The 23,862-nt window shown below is 41.2% G+C and overlaps 1 protein-coding gene across 1 annotated transcript in view; it reads left to right on the top strand.

The window, feature by feature from the left end:
* The window catches only part of HHAT (hedgehog acyltransferase), a 157,510-nt gene that overhangs the window by 74,628 nt on the left and 59,020 nt on the right, over window positions 1-23,862 (top strand). The window contains exons 10-11 of the mRNA XM_030499829.1: window positions 3,620-3,821; window positions 18,910-19,054. Of these exons, the coding sequence (XP_030355689.1) occupies window positions 3,620-3,821; window positions 18,910-19,054 (347 nt within the window). The remainder of the gene's footprint in view (window positions 1-3,619; window positions 3,822-18,909; window positions 19,055-23,862) is intronic.

Here is a 23,862-nt window from a genome sequence, read left to right as displayed (position 1 = left end):
TGTAAGTAAATGTCACTTTTAAATACCTCAGCTATTATGTTTGTGTTTGCATTACTTTAGGGATTTAAATGGTACCATTTACATATTTTATCCAATTCTCAAATGTTCACTTAGTGAGTTAAAGTTAAGATCAGCTGTGTAAGTGAAACAGCTTGCTGGCTGTAGAGAAGCTGATTTAAGCTACTGGAAGTGGGACTAAAAGACAGACACACAGGGTTATGCTTTGTGAAAGTAACATGTTTAATAGCACGTAAGTTTTAGTTTGAAATCAAAATGGAGTCTGTGGAAATATGGGAAAGGCTGGCAGCATCTTTGCCAGGGAAGGGCTAAGGACAGATACTTAGGTCAGGTATGTATGCGTGTGTCTTCAAATAATTCTTACTATATATACCATTCAATATTTATTTGCATTTATGTGCCTCGGATATTCCCCAGATGTTTTGAGATATTTAATCTACGCAGAGTTCTCTCCATCTAATATGCACAACTTTTTCTTCTGACAACACGAAGTGCCTTTCCTTGAGGTCTAGCCAGCCTAGGAATGGTTGGCAAAGCCTGGCCTAGGGTGTTCACGAGTTCCTCTCTGACAGCCTGCCTAGAAATCTCTGTTCTTTCACCTTCAGATCCCACCTTTAAAGTTCTGGCAGGAATTGACTTTTGATCCCGTAAGTTGATGTTTCATCTTTAGATACTCTCTTAGCCTGCATTTTCTGATACTAAGCATCTTCCGCAGGTCTGATCTTTCTGTCTGCAATTTTTGTGGCGTTTAAGGGGCACTAGTGTTATCCATCCCTCCCAAATAACCTGGAGGGGTGTGACCAATGACCATCCTCAAATCTACTTGCCTTAACATCCTTTTCTCTTTAAAAACCACTTTATTGTTTTCCTTCATTTATCCATCTTTGAGTCATTGACTGCCTTTCCTGCACATCTATGGTAAATGTGTAATCTGCTTATGAGCTGTTAAATTCTGCTAGAAGGGTGTCCCTTTGAGTTGTGGTAGTCTGCCATGAGGAGCCATGATTACTTTTATATACTAATAGTCCCTGAAATGGGGGTTTTGAGCTTCTCTGTGGATTTTCTGTGATTAGAGATGGGAATAGTCTTAACTGCTGCGTGGAAGCTTAAACCGAGATATTTATGTAATGCAGTTCTGCATTTGGTGCAGCAGATCCGTGTGCTCTACAGCAACCTGTCTCTTTGTGTGAACTCTGAGTTTGTAATTGCAGTACAGAGGGACTGTAGGATAGCTTGCAGGTAGACGATAGTGTCAAGTAGAAGGAAAAATGTTGGGAAGCATGCAGACATCAAATCACAGTAGTGATTGCCCCTTAATCTGTCTCCCTGCCTCCGTCCCTCCCTCCTCACAGATTCTGTTAGTGAAGTGGAGGGCAGAACAACTCTAAAAGGCTCCTTTTCTTCCCCATCCCACCGGGGGGGACTGAGTGAAGGGCTCGGAAGGGCTTAGATCTGGCAGGTTTAAAGCACAACAAATTGTTAGTTACAAAGCGGGTGTTGTGTCATAAATCATAATACAGAAGTAATACGTTTCTTCTGTCATCTGGCTTAATAATACTGCTCACTGGTTTATTCTCCCTCATATTTCAGTGTAAATGTAGCTTTCTGTAACCAAACGGGTACTCTTCTGTGTAAGCATCCAGGAAAAGGACTGATAAATTAGATTCTGATGCTCAAATGAAAAACAGCAAAATGCATTTCTGTAACAACAAGGGCTCTTGTGGTTCTTCTGCAGGATAGTTTGGGTTCTGTCAGAGCACAAAGTGCCAGGCATGGGGCCAGGCTCTGCCCCTGCCTGCACGCTGAGCTGCCTGTTGCTTATGCCTGCCAATGTCAGAGTGCGTGCACGCGTGCACCACGTGGGCATGGTGGAGGTGGTAAGTGGATCGCAACGTGGATGGTGGGGCAGGAAGTAGGTTTGTTCCTGATGTGTTCTGTAATGTGATAATGGGGTTTTCCCACTTTTTTCCTGGACAGACCCCACAGGCGCATACGGAACTGCTCCTCTGAGGAGGAATCCTGTCTGAGAGAAGTCACTTGACATCGATGGGCCTTTATAGCTACTAAAACAGTGGGAATGTCCTAACAAGGGAAGGCAGAGCATGGGGTCTGAGGGCAGTTAGTGCCCTTGTGTTAAGAAGGCACGATTATGTCAGTTGTGTCTTTATATATATGTGATGAGAAAAGAATAGACCTGAGGAGAACATGGGAAGGGGAGAGAGAAGAAAAGCACAATAGAAATAAAAACCATTGATCTTAACTTCTATTTATTTTCATATGCCTAGTAAAAAGCACACTTATACTGAAAATGGCTATGAATGTAATCAGACGTTCCCTGTAGCAGGCTGAAGTGGTGTACTGATGTTAGGCTTATAGAGAAATTGGAGAATTTGACAGTTATTTTTTTTTTAAGGACTCTTCTGTTTAGCTTTTAATCACTCATCACTTTATTTTCCCGTCACTGAATTTTCTTACTTCCTAACATAAGGAATAAAGCACTCTGATAATTTCCCCTTTAAATTTTTAAGCTGATATTTATCTCTGAATGTAAAACCTGATAACCAGAAATAGAAATTTCACTGCAAAAAATTTTCCTTTCATTATCTTAGCAAGTAGAAATAGTCTCAAATACGAGTACAGTGCGTGATGCCAAAGGAATGACATCTCAGGAGAACCATCACCACCAGTTCACATATACTACATCTCCTTACTGGTACCCAGGAGCTGGGTGGTGACTCCGTTGCCTGATGATTTCCAAGCGTTAACAGAAATAGGTGACTGGCTGGCGAGTGGCCATGCCTCACTTGGAAAATGCCAGGAGTGGATGTAGCTTTCCAGGCAGGAAGAAGTGACCCCAAAACCAGTGTCAGCTTTCAGAATGACATTGCTTCTGGTAATCTTACTGAACGAGCACTGCTGTCTGGATGCTTAGCATCAATTAGAGACTAAGGTTCTGAGTCCTGGATTCAGTTTAAATACAGGATATAATTGCATGCAGGGTGCTTCATATAGGATTGGGAGGGGGGGTTGGTACATGTGCTCTGAAGGTCATTAGGCACACATAGAATCACAGAATGGTTTGAGTTGAAAGGAACTTAAGATCATCCATTTCTAACCCCCTGCCATGGGCCGGGACACCTTCCACTAGAGCAGGTTGCTCCAAGCCCCTGTGTCCAACCTGGCCTTGAACACTGCCAGGGATGGGGCAGCCACAGCTTCTCTGGGCACCCTGTGCCAGCGCCTCAGCACCCTCATGTGAAGATTACATGTGACTTCTGTGTATATAAGTTAACTTACAACTACTGCAGTTGAAAGACCTGAACATTTGTCTTTTGCAATTGAGAATAGTTTATGCTAGATATTTGCCTAATGCACAGTTCCTGCGACCACAAAATTGTCTTTTTGCCAAATGATACGTGCGCATATTCCATAAAGTGGTCTACAGCTTTGCAGAAACTAGGGCAGGTAAACAGAATGTCAGGTAATTATTCAAATTTTCTCTTTATGCTACAAAATAACAAACCTGTTCTGTAGTCATTGTTCTTCTGAGGTTCATGTGAAATCCCCAAATAATGCTGCTCATCTGTTGTTTCACCTACAGGTACATTTATGTTCCAATGGGAGGATCTCAGTCCAGTCTGCTGGGAACACTCTTCTCCACCGCCCTCACTTTTGCCTTTGTAAGCTATTGGCACGGAGGGCAGAGCTACCTGTGGTACTGGGGAGCATTGAACTGGCTCGGAGTAATTGTGGAAAGTGGCATCAGGAAGATACTTTCTATTTCACCTGTTCAAGATTTAATTGTAAGTTGAACCTTTCTTCATTTCATAGAATCATAGAATAGTTAGGGCTGGAAAGGACCTTAAGATCATCTAGTTCCAGCCCCCTGCCGTGTTCTTGTTTCCATGCTCAGCTGAAGTTCCTGGCTGCTAGTTTGGTTCCATCTAAATTAGAAGTCGTGGGCAACAGCTAATAGTTAACATTCCCTTGCCCACTCTCAGTGTTAAAGGTAAGCCATATAACTAGAATTCTGCAAAGTCTCAGCAAATCAAATGCTGAAATACAGTCTTAAAAGCTTCCTCTGTAGTCCTAGAGTAAGCAACTGCGTGTCACATTGGCTGAACAGAAGCCAGTTTTAACATTTGTATTCGGGTTTCACTCAGGATGCCCTTAAAATAGTCATCTTCATCTTCACTAAAATTAGGAGTATGTATTTCTAACCATGTGTTTCCTGGACAAACGTGTATGGAGCAGCTGCTTGCATCTGGGAACAAGCTTACACTGGGAAATCTTATGCCACTCAAGGGACAAGTAATGAAAGTATTATTTTGCTTTGAAGACCTCTGATGTTTTCACTTTATTTATAGTTTTGACCTTCATAATGTCATTTCCAAAGGACAGACTGTCTCTTATGTGCAGTCATGTGCAAAACACAGTATTTTAATTTTGAGGGTCATTTTAGTCTGCAGGTTTGCTCACTATTAAATCCCAAATCTTCTAATAACTTTGTAAGGATAAATAATTCCTATGTCTCACTTCCTTAGTAGTTGTAAGTGCACATACTTTGTTTTCCTATATAATGTGGTGGTGGTGGTGATGGCTCACTCTGCAGCCTGATGAAGTCCTGATGCTCAAGTTATTCTACTTGTTGTCCAACCCACCCATCTCAGTTTTCACTGTTGTGGCATCCCGTGTGTGGCAACTGATACAGCTAAGCCATTTAGTAGCCAATAACAGCCAGTGCTACCCTATGTCATCCAACTGGCCACCACTATGAATTCAGCGAGAGTCTGGAAGCAGCTTTTTTTCTTCCTAGAGAATGAGTTTATCAGATCCATTAATCCTCCCTCTAGGGTGAAACTGAGCTTCAGCTGCACAAATTGCCTCTGGTCTGGAAGACAATGTAGTTTTTCAGTGCTGCAGCTGTGTGAGGAAATACAAGTGTTGGGGCTTTTTGTATTTGATGTCACTGTATCAGAAATTTTAAAAGAACTCTTGATTAAGTGCTTAAATACCAGAGAAATGATAAGGATGTGGCATTATGAAGGTGGGGTTAGATGTGTTGGATTAATTTCCAACACATAGTTGTAATTATATGCTGGCAGTAGGGTTCTTTTTTGTGTAAATCAATTCCCTAACAATGAACCAAATGCCTTTTACCCCTTCCCTTTGTTTTCATCCAATGTTAAAGGCCTATCCAATGTCTTCTGTGTCTCCTTTTTTTCTATTTCTCTTTGGAAATATGGCTGTAGGCCTTACTTAGCAAACATGTTCACATCTTTCCCTGGACTATTTCTGACACCAGTATTGTAATTGTATTTGTAATACAGTATTGTAATTGTAATATGAATAGTTTGGCATCTGCATTAAGCATTAGGCAGATCTTTCTGCATTCGGTTATGGTTGAGTCATGCTTTGCCTTGTGCCTTGAAGGTTTCTCTCCAACAACATGAGCTCCACTCTTTGCAAACTACCCCTCATGCTCTCTCCTCACTCTTACAACAAATACCCACTTTCTTCTTGAACACTGAGAGTGGGGAGCACACAAGTAATTGGACTTTGACCTGTCCCTGTCAAGGGGTGAATGTGATTCTTTGAGAAGTATCACATTTAAAATGAACTGCAAATTTCCTCTTGCCCTGTATAAATTTCCTTTTTTCCCTTGTAATCTGGCTCCTGGAAGCGTTCCCATAGTCCTGTCTCATCAGGAATGTGCCTGAAATAGTCACCGTGGCATTGAGAACCCCAGTCTGGGTTTTTCACTTCATTTTATCTCTTGGCCAGGTGACATCCTTTGCATTCTTGTGCTTCACTCCCTTGCTCTGTTTGCTCGTGAAGGCTATTTTTAAAAGGAAAGTTCATTTTTGTCCCCAGAATAACAGATGAGTTTCTGAAAAACGTACAAAGCCCAGGTTTCTGCTGCTTTTAACCCATTCTGTTCCCCAAACCTCCTCGTATATTGTTGTTCAAGTTGAGTTACATAATTCAGTTGAGCTGCAGATGTTTAATCAGTAAAATATATTTAAGAAAAGCCTGAAGAGCAAGTTGACTTTTAATCTTGCTGGGTTTAAAATGGAATTGGTCCCAAAGGTTAACAATAATTATATCAAAACTGCTTCCCCTTTTTTCCCCACTATTGGGTTAATTCTCTTGCAACAGGAAGATTTCGAAATCTAAATAAAGCACATTTGAGTCTCGTCCTTCACTGAATCCTTATGCTGACTAAGAATATATATAAAAAGAACCGGACTCTCTATTTATGCAGATTTATGGTAGTTTGAATCTCAGCACTTGAAACCCAGCACAACATGGGTAGCTAGCGCTCCTGTAGCGGTCTGACAGGTTTTAAGTGTAATCTCAGGCATATTGAGCTAGAATGAAAAAGCAGCATGAGCATATAAACTAATATTTACTGAAAACACTAAATATCCTGACCCCAAAGATTGGAGCTGAAACTTCATTTGTACTGGTTGCAAACCAGTGCTGGCTTCCTGATTCCAGCTCTGAAAGAGCTGATGCTCCTTCTTGTGTACTTTTCAGCCGAGGCTGCTGTGAGCTTTTATGTTTCAGTAAGTTGTGTATCTTCTTTCCCCTAAAGATTACTTGTTAGATATTAGAGCTGAATTAAGTAGTACTGTCTTTTCATTAAAACATTGTCTGTAAAGCAACAATAAATGCTGAGCATCATAAGCCAGGGCATATCTGGGAACTTTATATTAAACTGGAGAAGTTTATTTTGGTTTTATCACTTCTTTTTTTACTTTTTCAGAAGATATTTAGACCTGTATTGAGCAAAGAAGTGCTTTGTTTCACTGATTCTGTATTTCTTACAGATGAACAGTAGTCATTCAAAATCAGTATCAGAATTTGTATTGACTTCTAATAAATAACATGTCAGATTTTGGAAAGAAAATGCTAATAGCCATGAGCCAGTGATTTAAATTCCTTCTCCTTTTTCCTTAAGGAAGGCAAGATACAGATCTGTACAAGAAATTAGGTCTCGGTGTAAAAACAGATTTAGAATGATTTAAACTTTAGAAGAGCTGACAACATCATTAAATCAATGGATTTTTAACACAGAAATCTTTGGGAATCATCCAAAAGAAGATGGAGCAAAGGGGATGAAGTTGGCAGATTGTTAAAAATCAATGTTTTAATTGAAACAGCAACATGGATCTTCTTAGTTTTTCTGTAAAGTGAAAACACACCATTCAGTCTAGTAAGGATTTTTTAGGTTAAGACATAAAGATCTCTCTTCTAAGAATAATGCTATGAGGAATTTCTAGTTTCAAAGTCTTATTTCTAGCTTTATTTAGTAAGAAACTAAACACACCAGAAATGACTCAATTGGAGAAACCAACTAATTTTAAGCGTGGCTTATTTTTGAGTCATTTATGCTATCCTTGTAAGTGGTTTGGGTTTTTAAAGAATAAAATACTTTGATTTTTCCATTTCCATGCCTGGCTGTAGTGAGGTGCACTAATGAAGTCCATTTCAGTGCCCTCTAGTTGCCTTCCCACCCCCCTTTGCAAAAGGGGAAGTATTTTGCATGATGCCCATGGTTTTGGTTAGTGTGTTATTTTGCTTTTCCCCCCCTCCAGAAGCATGAATCCATACATTTGTCTCTGTAGTTAAATACCACCATTGCTTTGGGTACCAGAGATGTGTTCAGTGACCACAGGTATCCTCAGCTTGGTGGAGAACAGAATTGTAGATGGCTTTTAAACAGTTGGGTGTCATGAGGGGGTTTTATCTGGTTTTTCCTTGGTTTAATTTTGTTTGCCCTGTTTCCTCTGCTAAGTGCATTAAAATGCCTACAGTTAATTCCTGATAAGTTATGCATTATGCAGTGATCCTGCAGCCAGCTGGTGTGGAGCATGGAAAAGTACTGACTGGAGAGCCTGAGCTCTGGGTTGTGGTCCTACAAGGAATTAAGCTCACTGCTCCTGAAGGGGGAAAGGTTCCCTTTCTCTTTCCTCCCTCCTTTGCAGTCTCACCACTTTCTCCTCTGCACACTTGCCTGCTGGAGTCTTTGTGGAGCTGACCTCACTTTTTACCCCAGCAGAAAGCTTTACATCCTCTGGTTATTTATATTGGTGATGTGCCTCATGGAGAGGAATCTGAACAGTACCCAAAGCAATACAATGTATGAGACAAAAGCTGAGGAAAGAAGGTGGAAGAGGAGGAGCTCAACTACCTGGAGCCTCCCCCTTGCAAACGTGCATAAGCAGAACAGGGTAGTAGCTTGAGCCTCCATATTTAAAATCAGTGGGACAAAGAAATCGATTGGGTTCTGCTGCAGTAATTGCTCAGCCCTATGCTGGGGCCCAAATTCAGCCTAGCCAACATAAAGGTTCTTTGAATTTCACATTGACCAAATGTGTAACCCTCTCCTTTAGTGTCAGAATTTCTTTTAGCAAGTAGAACTCACTCTAAATTGTAAAGCTTCCTTCTGCAGCTGACTGAGGCAGGAACTGGCCAAACATTAGGAACTTGTTCAAGGGAAGTATGTTGTTTGACCACCTTGCAAGAAGAGTTCTTTAATAAGATCTCTGTAATAAAACCAGACTCTTCTCAGCCGTTCTTCAGTACATAGTAGGCTTTGATCTTTATTTTGTTTCATTTGGTGAAAAGAGTATTTAGATTGCTGGTTTACTACTGTTAAGCCTGTCTGGCCTTTTCTTTTTTACTAACAGTTTTATGTAATTCATGAATGTTTTTAGTGCAACATGGTGATTACATTTAGTGGTAAGCATTACCAGTGATTTTCTTCATAACATTTTATGTGCTTGCTATAGACTTCTCTTGGGTTTGTCATTTCGCTCTCTGAGAATGTGTAAGAATGTAAAGGTGGCTAGTTGAACAAAGTCCCCTCATCGGACTCATTCTCTAGTGCAGAATTGGTTTTTGAGATATATGCATCACCCATAACGTCAAACCCAGACCAGTGGATGAGGCTTGCCCCCCACCCCAACCTTGAGTTCAGCCATATCATTGCTCTAACCAGAAGTCCCTACTATCCAAAATAGATGTACTCTGGCTCAAAACCAATGGAAACCGCTTTCCCTGGATGTGAACATTAGCCAGGGCAGACTTGTGGCGACTATCTTCGTGTATGGTACCTGGAAGCAGCAAGCCGAGTTATCAAGGTGCTGTTTCGTACTGGGCTGCTGAATGACCATAAAGGTGAATATGGGCTGGCTGATGCATCCAAGGTTTTTTTCCATTGACATATAGCTTTGCCAGCAATAATTCTGACTCGGGTAGTTCTGGCCATGTTTCTGCTTTTGCTTAATGTGATTTTTTTTCTCTCTTCTCCACCCTCTTGTTGTAAGGGTTCATTTGTCTTTGTGGAAATGGATCCCAAAATATTTTGGGAGCCCTACTGAAAATGCACACACAGAGACACACACTGGCACTCTAGCTCTGGTTTTCTTTGCTGAGGGAACTTCTTGCATCAGACTCAGTAATAAAGACTGAAAATCTAATAGGTGTTGGTTTTGTATGAGGAACAAGAATATGCAATATGGTGTAGGCTTTCATTGCAGCAAATGATAAAAGTGGCTGCAGTAAGATTTCGGAAATAACATTCTATTGTTTCATACCTTTTGAGTACAAGGATTCTTTTTTTTTTTTTTGTGAATCTGTGCAAAAAATACTAATTTTGAGGCCAGCAGTGGAGAAAATTGTGATTTTCCTTGTCTTTACCAGCTGATAGCTGCTCTGTTTCCAACCCGAATCAGCTGGGAAGACCCTTGTGTAGCTGCTGAAATGTCATAACAGAAGGTTTCTCCCATATACCAGCATTATCTACTTCCTCTTCTCTTGTGGAAACATCAGGTAGTTTGCTGGTGCTCAGGCCATAATGCAGCTTGAAAAGCGGGTAAATCATGCTATAGGGTGAAAACACAGCAAAGTGAGGCTGGTTATGGGCTGCTTTGTTGCTGTTACATGAGTTGTTCATGTTGTTCACCTCAAAAATTAGTCCAGACAATAGATGTCAGCATTTAATGGAAATACAAGTTAAAAGCACTGAGGAGTGGTTGCACTCTTGTCTTTCTGCTGTGCTTTGAGCTACAGAAATTTGCCACAGGGAAAGCAAGCCTGTGTTTGCTGAGGGTCTCCATGGGGATTATTCCTGTGTAGTATTTATTTGTTCACAGTTTCCCAGTGGCAGTGTGGGAGGAGCACGGGGGCAGAACCACTGTGCGGCACCAGCGATTGGTGAAGTTAGATCCTTTCCCAATTTGATTACAGTTTAAAAGGTAAGACCATTAAAATGTGGATGAGGGAACTGAGAGAACCAGAATGGGAACCAGGAGAACAAAAATAAGGATGTCAAAGACCTGAACACAGAGGAAAGTGTGTGGCACTCTCAACCTGTCCTCCTCGGTGAGAGCTTAGAGAAGTGTATAGAAGTATGTACATTGCCATCACTTGGTTAAATTCCCTGCTTTAAAGAGAAACCACAAAAGAGGATGGTGCATTTCCATGCTGTTCATTTTGTATTTTTCACAAGCTGTCACTTCTTAAAACAAAAATATGTTTGGGCAGGTTCTTTGAGGGTGAAGAGTGAAGTGTAGGAGCAAGTACAGAAATTTCCTTCAGTGTATGTCAAACTTTCACACATGCATCTCCAAGTGTAGTGCATACATACGGGCTGGTAGGAGGCTGTCTTCAAACAGAAGGGGGGGTTGGCCCTTTGCTGAGAGATGCTATAAATGTAGATCTTCTGGAAAATCTAAAAACGAGCTGGTGCTAGTGCAAGACAACATTTTGTTGAGTGGATGTTTAGTAAGACATCAATACAGAAGATGAGTAGCTTTTCAAATACTGTATATAGCATTCATTCCTAAATTCAGAAACAAGTTCTATTTGTGAGACTAGATCTTAACTGACAGCTGCTTGATTTTAAATACATGGTCCTCTTTTTATAGGAGTGAGGTAGGGAATTACAGGTCATTTGCATCATTCTGTCTCTTGGAAAAATGTTGTCAGTTCCCGCCTTCATGTGTAAACCTTCCAGGAGCTAATTTTTACCTTTGCTTTGGAAAGGAAAGTATATACCTTGGAAAGAAACAGGAGATGACCTCCGGTCAGTTTGGAGAGAAGGGAGGGGAACAACTGCAAGCAAAATAAAATGCCAGAACAATAAAGCAAAGTAAAGGGGACTGGCTCTGGCTTAGAGCTAGAGGAAGAACGGAGCAAACAGGAATGATTGCCATGATTACTGAAGGGTACAGGATACGTTGGTGGGAAATTATATTTATTCTTCCATTTGGAGTGGCAGTTGTTGATGGATAAGATCTGGTAGCACATCTTGTTCACTTTCTGCTTGCAGCCTGTTCCTTATCTTGTTACTGATATAGTTCTGGGGATTCCACGGTTTCTTTTGGATTATTTCATAAATGGCTGTTTTGTCTGTGTATTCAACCAGAGATCTTTATTTTTGTTGCTTTTCCATTGTGTGGTATAGTCTCTACTCTTATCCTATTCAACATCTGTCCCTCAGCTTCAGAGTGCAGGAGTAAGTATTATATTCACGTGCCAGCCCCTCATTAGCTGGGTTCCCTTTGGTCCTGCTACTCTTTGAGCCCAACTTCTCCCAGCATTACTGAGTGCATGTAGTCCCTCCCTTTGTTTCTGCAGTCTCCCAAACACACTTTTGTTACTATTACCCACTGACGATGTGTATTAACAAACATTTGCAGAAGTTGCCCCACTGCTTGGATCCAACCCATCTTCCTTTTACTGCTCACTTTAAAAATTGAAGACACTGACGTTCTGTTTGGCAGAGCTTTGTCACAATTTCCAGCCTTTCCTCCGTCCCATCTGCTCCCCCAGCTGCTCAGTCACACCCTGCCCTCCACTTTGAGTGCTCCTAACTGCAGATAGAGAAAATAGCCAGGAACTGTTAGTCAGGATGTGTCGCTTCCCTTCCCACCACCCCATCTGCTCCTCACTCGCTTTCAGCTTCTCACCCGTGCTCCTGCCTTTGTGCTGCATTGCGGATGACCCACATTCAAGGGGTGCTTGAGGTGTTCACTCTTGTGTGATGGGGTGATTACCAGGGTTGGGGATAGACATTGTAGAGTTGGCCTGTCATTTATCTAAGAACAGCTTCTAAAAGAAAGCCCTTAGAAGTGTTTTCATAGCTTCTCATGCTTAGAAGTTAAGATTGACTGGTTGCTCTCTGTTGCTTCTGTGGAGAGGTAAACAAATTTGGGCTGTACTCTTCAGTTGTGATGCAATGGGGGTGAAAACCAAAGTTCACATCCTTAAATTGCACTGGGAAAGCAACCCCAGCAAGGGATTTAAGCTTTTTTCCAAGCACTTACCTGATAGGCATAATGGCTCCAGCTGTGCCTGTACTTGCAGCAGCTTCACCCACAAGCATTTTACCCACTGTCCCTCCTCCACCAAATCCTTGCAAACTCTATAGAACAGAGCATTGCAAAGAATATTGAATTTAAGTTTTGTGACATAAAGGTGAGTCAACATTACATCAGCTTTTAAGCATTGCTGCTCCAATAAAAACCTTCAGGAAATTGAAAGGATGGAGCTTTAATAACTGTTGGAAGCATACTTACTCCCCTCTTGTACACTAGGCAGTGAAAGATGATGCAGGACTAAGGGTTATAGTAGTTAATTTGCTTGATTTCTTCAACACAAAAAAGAGTGCAGTTTGTGTATCTTATTTTAAAGTCACTGTGGATAAGCTTGCTGATAGGCTTAGGAGAAAGAGAATGAAATCTGTAGGACAGTATTTAAAAAAAGACAACTCTTCTAAAAACTGTACTAGTTTATTCTGACCCTTCAAAAACCAAAGGCAGATGAAAACCAGGATAATGTAATCTGTAGTATTGCAGTTTGTAGTATTAAGCACGTTTCATGTCACTCTGGCCATAGTATCTGACAGTCTTATTCCACAGTTCATATATTCCCATAAGAAATACTCACCTGCTTCTCCAGTTTTACCATACACCCTTATTTTTGCCATGTGCTTGTATTAGCGTGTCTCTGGAAGTGTAGTTCAAGAAGAACTCAATGCGTTGAGTCCCTGTTTTACTCCAGGAAGATGGCTGCTTTTTGAATTGCAGCAGGTTTTATTCCCTTACATGGGACTTGATAAAGTATTTTCAGTATGAGCAAGTTTGAGAATGTCACTGATTTCATGTAGAAGTTTTCTCTAACCTCTCCCAGAGCAGCTCCCTCAGTGAGAATGCAGCACACAGATATTTTCCATCTTCTAAGCACATGCCAAGAAGCTACCAGCTAATGTCTATCAGGGGCACTTCTTGCCACACATCACCCTGTCATCAGCCTGGGTTTGCAGCGTGGTGGAAAACGTGCACCCCAGTTCCTGAGCCCTCCCTAACCCCGCGTGACATGAGACCTGCTCCCAGAACAAGGTCCTGCAAATGGATCACCAGGTCTCTGAACAGTGAGCATTTGGGACATGAAGTGGTGGAGTCACCGTCCCTGCAAGTGTTCACACCCCGTGTAGCCGAGGCCTCAGTGCCATGGGTTAGTGGTGGTCTTGGCAGTACTGGGCAACGGTTGGACTTGATGAGCTTAAAGGTCTTTTCCAACCTGGTTGATTCTATGCTTCTCTGCCAAATTGCCATGGTGCCACTGCTGTCACTAGAAAACTTGGAAGAGTGGCTGCTGTAGGAAGATGTAGGAGTGGGTCCTTAGTAAAATACTGGGGAATATAGTTCTGTAAAGAAGACTTCAGGGTGATATTCTGTGTAGGACTGCCAGGTTTTGACTGCTGTGCAGGTTGGTCTTGGATGTCTCCTCAACTTCCGCATGGGCGGGTGGATGACTTACTCTGGTCAGTATTCCCCAAAGTATTTTCTCTGTTGCTGGCTAGCCAGGAGACGTAAATTCATTTAGGAAAACATTTCTGGACCCTCGACTTCATCTCTCGTGCCATTCAGTAACGTCATTGTAGACCATCCTGTAGATCAGTGGAAATGAGAACATATTGTTGATTAGTTCTAACTCCCCTTAGAAAGAAGCTCTTTTAAGTGATGCTGTGCTGTCTGAAGCCCCTTCTCCTGCCATGTTTGTTTGTTTCACACTCATAGTGGTGTAATGATCTTGCAAAGCAAATGAAATGAGTGTTTCACATCCTCTCTGACTTCAAAATTCCACCCCATCCTTTAACTTGACTCTTAATTCTAACCTGAATGATCTATTCTGGTGCATGTTGTCCTTCATAAGCTATCTTTTCTACAAAACCAACCATTATACAAGCTTCCTGTGTCTGGCTTGGTTTGCACTCAGAGGCTAAACGTGACATGCATGTGTCACTGGGAATGGATTTAGGGATGGGTATGTTTGGACCATGCAAATCCTTTTCAAGCATATTTTCCTCCACCCCTCTCAACCACATACATAGATTTACTTTCCAAGGTACCCCACTACATGATAGTATCATTTATTTTTGTAAGATGACTGAGAAGGCCTAGTTGAGAGAGCAGCAGCCACTTGTGCTAGACCCAGCTGTGTGCAGAGAGAGGGTTTTCCCAGCATCCCACAAAAATGTCTTTGTTTAGACCAGGAATTGGATTGGAATAATATCCCAAACTCCATTCAGTCCCAGGAAAGGTAGCCTGGGCCAACCTATGTAAGTCACCTCGTATGTCATGCTGCATACCTTTGGTCTGAGTATCTTGACAATATGTCTGTTTATTTGTGTAGTTTAAATGCTACAGGCCATTTGTTTCAGTGTGTGGGAAGGTGGGGATGTTCCTAAAAGTAAAATATGATGAAGTGTTGATGTGAGATTACAAGTAAAATGGACCATTGAGGAAGGATGCAAATATAAGGGCTTCAGCCAGCAGCCATGGCTTCACTGTCATTTTAACACAAGGTGCTCTTTTGCCATTCAGTCTTCTGGCTGTATTTCCAACAGAAGAGAGGAGAGGGAAAGAGGCAGCAGAAGAATCCAGAGAATCCTCAGATTCCAAATCCAAAGCAAAAATTACAAATGACAATCTGCTCGGATTACAAATCCAGAGCAACTGCTTGTACCATTGGAATGGAGCATTGTTAAGTCATCGTTAAGTCATTAAATAGCATAATGAAGAGTTGGGGGAGGTGAATTTTGTCTGCTTCGATGAAACCAACTTGCTGTATATTCAGAAAAATCCACATGCAGGGAGCTATTTAAATCACAAATGTTGTTCTAGAGCAGCCTCATTCCTTTTCCGTGGGTAAATTAATGCTTTCACAGTATTAATGTGAGCACAATAGCTGCTCGAGTACTTTCAGGGTTAGCTTGTTCTAGATGACATGAGATGTTTAAAGAATGTTTTCTTCTTTTACCTTCTTTGCAGCTGGGTAAAAGCTGCATTGACATCAGAGACTCTCAGGAGGATGTGTACTACCTTTTGGATCAATGCCTAGCAAAGTTAATGGAAATTAACCTCACAAAGCCCAGAAAGGATTCAGCGTTTGTCTAAACTGTTTCTGTCTTAAAGTACTCCCTTAGAATTTATAAATGACTAAAGGCTTTTATGGTCTGTACTACAGTTAACTTGTCTTGTTTGACACAGCAGTTTCATAGAGAGTAATGTATTAGATGTGACAGTTTTATTTATTATTTTAGTAACTGTATTAATTTATATTTTTCAATGGCAAAGCTTTTGTATCTGTTCGTGTTGATTCAGTCGCACTGGTTTAGGTTGTGAAGCAGGCAGATCTCACAAACTTTCTGGGTCTAATCCATGCCTTGGTGGGGAATGCAGCCCAGCACCAGCTCTACCTCTTTCTGCAGCATTACCAGACGATTTTCCCCCTCCTCTTTCTTAATTAAAACTGTGTCTCTGTAGGGTTGGTGAATTAGTTTGAAAGACAAAGGGAGAGTGAAAAGTACATCCGCTGTTAGACTGTGCTCTATAAGTAAGCTACAGCTCAAGCACAACTCGTTAGCACAGTGTAAGAAGAGGGTGAGTCTGGTGACTCTTAAACAGAAGTTCAAGTTAGCATGATCATAACTTCTCTTTATTTAAACTTGGTTGTTAGCATGGATTTAATAGCAAGATCTCAAACATTCTCTCTGTGTGTGTATACTTGCACACTCTTCAAAGGCGCATATTTTTCACATATGGGACCACATATTTATAATTGTGCATTTCAGGAGGAGACAAACTTAAGAGAACCTTTACCTGTGTGTGAACTGAAGGAGAATGTTTTCGAAGTCCTTGGGCAGCTTTGGAGATGCTAAGTACTAGAAAGGGAAAAACTTGTGTCACTGAGGAACTTCTGGTGTCTGTGAATATTTATGTACTTGGAGCCCTGTGTGCAGTTCTGGCGTCTCCAACATAAGGACATGGAGCTGTTGGAGCAAGTCCAGAGGAGGCCATGAGGATGATCAGGGGCTGCAGCACCTCCCATATGGAGACAGGCTGAGAACATTGGGGCTGTTCAGCCTGGAGAAGAGAAGCTGCGTGGAGACCTCAGAGCAGCTTCCAGTGTCTGAAGGGGGCTACAAGGATGCCAGAGAGGGACTCTTCATCAGGGACTGGAGCAATAGGACAAGGGGTGATGGGTTCAAACTGAAAGAGGGGAAGTTCAGGTCAGATCTAAGGCAGAAGCTCTTCCCTGTGAGGGTGCTGAGGCGCTGGCACAGGGTGCCCAGAGAAGCTGTGGCTGCCCCATCCCTGGCAGTGTTCAAGGCCAGGTTGGACACAGGGGCTTGGAGCAACCTGCTCTAGTGGAAGGTGTCCCTGCCCGTGGCAGGGGGTTGGAACTGGGTGAGCTTTAAGGTCTCTTCCAACCTAAACCAGGCTGGGATTTTATAATTCTATAATTAAGTATGTTCGCTTCCCTTCTCCTGTGATGCCCTAGTTTTCATCTAGAATTTTCAGAGAGAAATCTCAGTCTCTGTTTTCATATTTCAATGTTTTCCATAGCATTGTCTAGAAGATTGACTGTTGCTGCATTGCTCATACAGATTGACACAGAATACTTTTCCTTGAAGTTTATATCTCCTCATTTTTGTGCTGACTCAGACTGACTCATACACTAGATGTAATTCTGATTGGGGCTAACATTCAGTTTACCAGAGATTCGCTTTGCAGTAATATGTTAAAATCGTATTTTTATGCTTGTAACTGTCATTTATTTGAAGATTTGTCACTTTATAATCTAGTAGTTGAAACATTTATTTTGATGCTTACAAAACTAACAATTGTCTGGGGATGTATTTGTAGGTCTGTTTTGAGCATGTTTGTTGTTTCAGGTGTCTGAGTGTGAATTCTAGTCTGGCTGCAGCTATTAAAGATTAATTACTGGTTTGATGCTGCAGTCACAAGACTCTTCTCTGCAGCATCACCATTTATGACATTGAAGGCTGAGCAGCTCCTGATATTTTCCTTAGTTCCCATTCCTTGGCAAGCGGTCATTACTTCACACCAAGCATTCAGTCTTTAGGAGATTCAGGCACTGTGTAATGAGGCTTTCAGCCTGGGACCATGATGAACAAGATATTTTACCTTATGCAGTAATGAGACAATATTTTCGTGTGATGTGCTCTAATGCTCTTGGAAATTTGTTCTAACAACTGAATATTGGAGGAAGCTAGAACCTTCTCTTCCTTCTTTCACCATCTTCTTGCAGTCTGTGTGCTGCACTCACACCTCCGGTGATAATGCAAAATACAGAAAAAAGCAAACTAGTATGTGATGGAGAGACACCTCCTTTATTTGTATCATTAAAACAGCAGCAACCCAAACTTTACAACATGAGCAGTAATATTTGCACTGAAAAAAAAATTGGGATTTTGTGTGTATTTGCATCTTCTTTTTTATGTGGACGCATCTGTTTCTTAAGGCTTATTGTGATAACCAGTTCTGGTCTGTCTCTAGAATCTTTCAGTGAAGTCTTATTAATCAACCAAAGTATTAATGACTTCTCAAGTTGTTTGATGCTGATTTGTACTGAAGTGCTTTACTCCATATTGGAACCTAGTGGATAGTATTATCCTCCCCAGAAGCATGTTGTTACTGTCTACATCCATCAGCAAAAACTCATCAAGGAGTATGTTAAATAAGAAAAGAATTAAGACCTAGAATGTGTAGGACTGTGTCCAGTTCTGGGCTCCCCACTACAAGACAGACATGGACATGCTGGAGTGAGTCCAGCAAAGGGCTGCAAGGATGAAGGGACTGGAGCATCTGCCATAAGAGTGGAGAGCTGAGACTGTTGGGCCTGGAGAAGAGAAGGCTCAGGGGGATCTTACCCATGTGTACAAATACCTAATTGTAGGGGGGAAGAAAACAAAGCCAGATTCTTCTCAGTGGTATTTAGTGACAGGACAAAAGGCAATGGACACAAACTGAAATACAATAAATTCCATTTAAATGTAAGAAAATCTTTTTTATTGTGAGGGTCGTCAAACACAGGTTGCCCAGTGAGGTTGTGCAGTCTCCATCGTTGGAGATATTCAAAACCCGACCGGACACACTCCTGAGCAGCCACCTCTAGCTGACCCTGCTTTGATGACCTTCCTGGGTAACCTCCTAGAAGCTCCCTTCCAACCTTATTCAACACCCCTTTTTATCATGAATCATAGAATCACAGACTGGTTTGGGTTGGAAGGGACCTTAAAGGTCATCTAGTCCAACCCCCCTGCAACCTTCAACTAGATCAGGTTACCCAGAACCACATCCACCCTGGCCTTGAATGAAGTCTTACCCAAGCCTATATGGCATTGGTGAGAGTTGTGCTAAATATTTTAAAAGCTTTGGGATCTGGTCCATAAGGATTTGAACTTCTGTATAAAAGCTGTTTGTCATTACCTACAGTGTCTTTTTCTAACGTTGCTTGAAAAACTGCAGGGGCTGTTCACTTCATCTGCACCTTTTGTTTGCCCCTCAGGAGCGTTTCTTCTCGCCAAGAATTCACCGTCGACTTCACGCTGTCCTCGCATCTGTTAGTACTTCAATGCTGATTTTATCAAATCTAATATTTCTTGGAGGAAATCACGTTGGAAAAATCTACTGGAACAGGATCTTTATGGAAGGCAAGTTCATTTTTACGTGCTTTCTAGATAACAGAACTTTGCAACTATTGCCTTGGGTGGGCTGAGCCAGGTTCTTCTCTCAGTGCATTAACTGGGAGTAACTTTTTTTCTGTTCCTGTTTGAAACCATCAGAAATCTGTCTACTAAAATCTGAATAACTCTGCAGACTGTGTGACTACAAAGACACATTGTCTTTCTCCCATCCAGTCTATAAAGAGAGTTGTCGGGCTTCTCTGTCAGTGAAATCGCTGAAGACTGAATAGTAAATGTGTGACAAGTTAGCCAGACTGGATTTTTTCTTTCTGCTTTGCATTTCATGTACATCAGTAAGAACGGGCATATCAAAGCCAACCTTATAGATTCTGTGGAAGGTTAGTGAATGAGGTCTGCATAATACAGCATAATTGAGTAATTAAGATGGTTTTTGTACTGGATCTGTCGGGGTGGGGACCTTCTGACTATTGAGGACAGGGGACCTTGGGTGACCATGTCAGCCTGTGGTGTTGCTGACTGAGCAGTATGCAGCACTATGGGAGCTGACTCAGGAGGCAAACCCAGAGCTCAGTGTAAGCAGGACCAGTTTTCTTACTGCTGCCAGAGCCCCACATTGTCAAAGAAACATCTTGCAGAGGAATATTTCTTCCTCATGAGGGAAGTACTAGTAGGGTTCTGTGCCTGGAAAGGACCACCACTGTTGATTGCTCCTTCACGCAGCGTTTCCTCCTCTTGTTCCTTGCAGTGGTTTAGAGATCAGCTCTGGAGTTTCAAGGTTCTATGTAACACCCCAAATAGTGGAACTTTTCTAAGTTATGTAAAGAAAAGGAACAATTTATCTTCTGAGCTCAAGCAAAAAAACCAACCCATTCAAACAACGCTAAGAAATGTATGTTTTTAGCATAAAATACAGTGAAGCTTTTTGTTAGTGCTGGGCAGGGAAGATGGGGTGAAACGCTTGTGTTTGGGTTTTGCTCATAAAACTCAAAATATTTGGTTTTTATTTTCTTAAAAAGGCTTCATGTTCTCTTAAATTGTTTCTTCCCAGTTGATTGGCAAATACTTTCAGTAGCAAAAGCAAAGTAGCTGAGAGAATAAGTTCATCACTTCTTTCTGTTGAAAACCAAAAAAGCACTAGTGAAACTGTCCACTTCTTGTTTATACCTTGATTTTCTTCATGCAATTTGTATATTATAAATGGAAAAAGTATGCCTTCCTCTTCAAAAGGGGTAGCAGTTGGCAGCATGCTGGGGTTTGCATCTGATGGGCAATTTTGAAGCAAGCAGAACAGTATTTAATTAAACCAGATCAAGTACTGATTGTTTTTTATTCCTAATAGTTCTTTAGTGTATTGCTCTGCATATAGCTTGAGTACACGTGGCTACTTCAGTATGAGGTACCAGGTGTCTAGGATAGGAGTAGCAAATTAGTTTAGTCATTTGCAACTTTATTTCCATGATGTGTTAATCTAATTAACTATTTTTAGAACAGAAAAGCTTTTGCTTAGTGCTGCTCATACTCTACTGTAGAAATCTCAGTGTTAAGCTTTATATGCCTGTATCCTTAGATGACACAGATGACTGTGAGCATAGTCTGTAACTGCATGGTTCTTATAACTCATATGTGCAAACTGAAATCTGCTAAGATTTTATTGCATCAACACTCCTGCTCCATTGTGATTTTCCTACCATGGAACAAGTGCTCAGCTTTGAAGGCCAGTCAAATCTACAAGCACTATTCCGAACTATGGTCTTCAGTTTAAGGTAAATGTACCTTATCTGTATCTCTGTAGGAGATGTAAGAAAAATCTACACATGTATTTGCAGAGTGCAGAGCTAAAAGGTAAATAAATCTGTGCATAGTCTGCACTGTTTTGGTGAATCCAATTCTTCAGTATATTTAGACCAAACTATATAGTCTTGAGTCATTCCTTTGTCAGCCCAAGGACAGATGAGATCTAACTGCTTGTCTTCAACTCAAATTTTTGTCATTAACCTCATAAAGAATTAAATGGGAATGTGTTTGACTTCCCTTGAAGAAGGAAGGGTGGTGGTATTGGATGACTGCTCTTTGGGGCACAGGGTGTTTGGGGGGGTTATTTTTACACTTCTTTTCTGGTGTGATGCAAGCAATATTAAGTTCCCAGGCATGAAGGTTTTCTCTTTGTGCAATATGACGTTGAAGAGCTTTGATTAGAACAGATGCTGACCTCCCATCAGTGTTTTGTGAAGAGTAGTCAAGAAATCTGGCAAGGGGTGTCCAAACCTCTTCTCTATTTAATAACCAAAACTGTGTCCTTGCACTTGGTAGACTAAGCAATGTTATAAAGTTCAGTACATTCCTAAGATCTGCTGGATACCTATCTAGTTACTTTGAGTCAATAATTGTTAGCTTTGGGTTGAGAAGAGAGAAGATACTTGGTGAATTTCAGGTTAAAATATTAGCATTAATATTCTTGTTCTATTTATAACCTTTTGGATCTGTTTGAAATTCATTTTAGTTTAGGAAACCTAAGCAGGGTTTTATACCACCCTAAACCCAAATCTAGAAAGTAGAGATGGGTGGACTGAGGTGGCAGAGGGCTTTGGAGCAACAGTGTGACATAAAAATCCCTCTAAGGTAAGGAATAGAACACTGAGGAAACAAAGCTGTCCACCTGCACATCAGCTGCAAAGAATAGTCAGTTCCTTTGTTAAATCCCACAGAATTATGTCTACAAAAATTTGGATGTATACCGGGAGGAAGAAAATGGGAGAATGGGTGTGCAGTAGCCAGTTTGTAAATATACTTGGCATTTGTAGATCACTAAAAAAATCATTCAAGAACATACTTGCTAAACTCAAGGAGTAAAATGCATCTCAGAGCAGAAATCAGATCTCCAGGGTTAGGTACAGCTTTAGGTGTCATGCATGGCTTTTTCCAAGTCCAGCAAGTAAGTGAACCACGGAGTATTAGTATTTTAAAGCCATAAATGCCCAATTTATAGTACTTTATAGTGAGAAATTGAGTTCTGTGTTATAATATCTGAAAACAGTGCTTGGAGAGCAGCTTCCCATTAGCATGTGTGTGACAGTGGTGCAAATTTAACATGGCTAACTCTTCAAAGGAAGCTTTACTGAAGCCGAAGATGTACAAAATGCACTTTTAGTTTTGTTCTTTGGTTACTGAAGAGGATCTACTGTGTTCTTTTGCAAAGACTGAGTGTTAGCAAAAATCTGGACAGTTGTCTGAGCGCAGGGAGGAGAGGACATGGGGATGAAAGCAGTTTAACTGAGGTGAAACTGAGAGGGGTTCTCTTTGGAAGGGCACTCTCCTGGGACCGGCGCTGTGCAGAATTATCTTAGCAAGCATGGGCGAAGGCATCAAGCTGGGAGGGGACACAAGTATATTAGGTGATAAAAGCATAAAATGCTTCCTGGTCATCTCTGGTTTGTGAGGAGCAGAGTGCAGATCAATGAGGAAAACACACAGTGTGTGTCAGGTGTATTTTGCTTTGAATAGCTGTCTGAAAATTGGACAGGCATCGTTTAACTGAACACTAAATGGTACTTCAGCTGTCCAGTTTACCTTGCCAAATCATGAAGAGTGCCTTTCTTGAGGGCAGTTCATCCCGTATACATCTATCTTAGCATGGGTTGGGATGCATTGTCACTCTTTGCTGAGTTCAGGTGCATTTTGTACAGGTTATCTTAGATTAGATTGGATGTCCAACCTTTGAGAAGGTGTCCTTTAGAAGATATCCAGCTCAGAGTGAATTCACCTTCAGTTAGAAATGATTTACCACAGGAGTACAGAACGGCTGGCTAACAGAAATCCTGCAGTGAAGGCTATCTGCCTCTTCTACCACACTGCAAACTTTGTGCCTCAACAGCATCATTCCACTTAGGATAAAAATAGACCTTACACCAAGATGCATTGACAGCACTGTAAAATGCATAAAATAACTTCTTCTGCTATGATCTGAAGGTTAAAGTTATAATTTGTGCAGGTTTTGTTACTGTAATTGAAAAGAAATTGTAATAATCATCTGACAGGCAGAGGGAAATACAGCAACGTGATGGGAAGTCTAGGAGCCATGACACTGAAATAAATGGCATTGTTTTGTTTTGAGAGGAAAGTATCGAGTGGGAAATAGGTACATAGAAGTTTCTACAAAGAAAGTATTAACAAGCTGTTCTATATGTGCGGTGGGGTCCAGAGAAGACAAAAAAACCTCCTGTAAAATGTAGCAAGGAAGCTTTAGTTGGGTAGGAGAACCTTTCAATCTGTAAGACTTGGAAAGCATTGAAACACTAGGTGAGCTGTTGGATTGCCATCTCTGGAGGACAGTCTTCAGGTAGACAAAAGTCTGTCAAGCAATGTAGAAAATACTGATTTCCTCGGGGTGTAGGAGGAGCTTTGGAATGGCCTCCAGACCCATTCCAAGCCCTGTTTTCTCTAGGCATTCATCAGCACATACAGCTGTTTACATGGAAGAGAAATCTGCATAGCAGAGCAGTATTTTTGTTTGGATTTTTATAGTTCTCCAGTAGGTTGAGGATGATGGGAATGTACAAAAATGCAGTTTCAGTAGCATTTTATAACAGTTTCTGTTTGAAGTTTGATGATCTGGTTGTGGGGGAAAGCCCATAGCGCTATGGCTGAGGTGTACCTTAGTGGGAGTCATGGTGCAGTTTTAAACTACTGACGCTGACAATCATGGACAAGTTTGAAATGATTTGCTGTTTCATACTTGTTCTTTATTTCTAGCATTTAGGATGAAATGCATAGTGTTGTATATGAATATTTCATTAGAGAAATTTCTGGGAGCATTT

The sequence above is a fragment of the Strigops habroptila genome, chromosome 10, assembly GCF_004027225.2.
Source record: "Strigops habroptila isolate Jane chromosome 10, bStrHab1.2.pri, whole genome shotgun sequence".
Taxonomy (NCBI): Eukaryota; Metazoa; Chordata; class Aves; order Psittaciformes; family Psittacidae; genus Strigops; species Strigops habroptila.
Note: the sequence above shows the minus strand (reverse complement) of the source record. Positions and strands in the feature narration are given on the sequence as shown.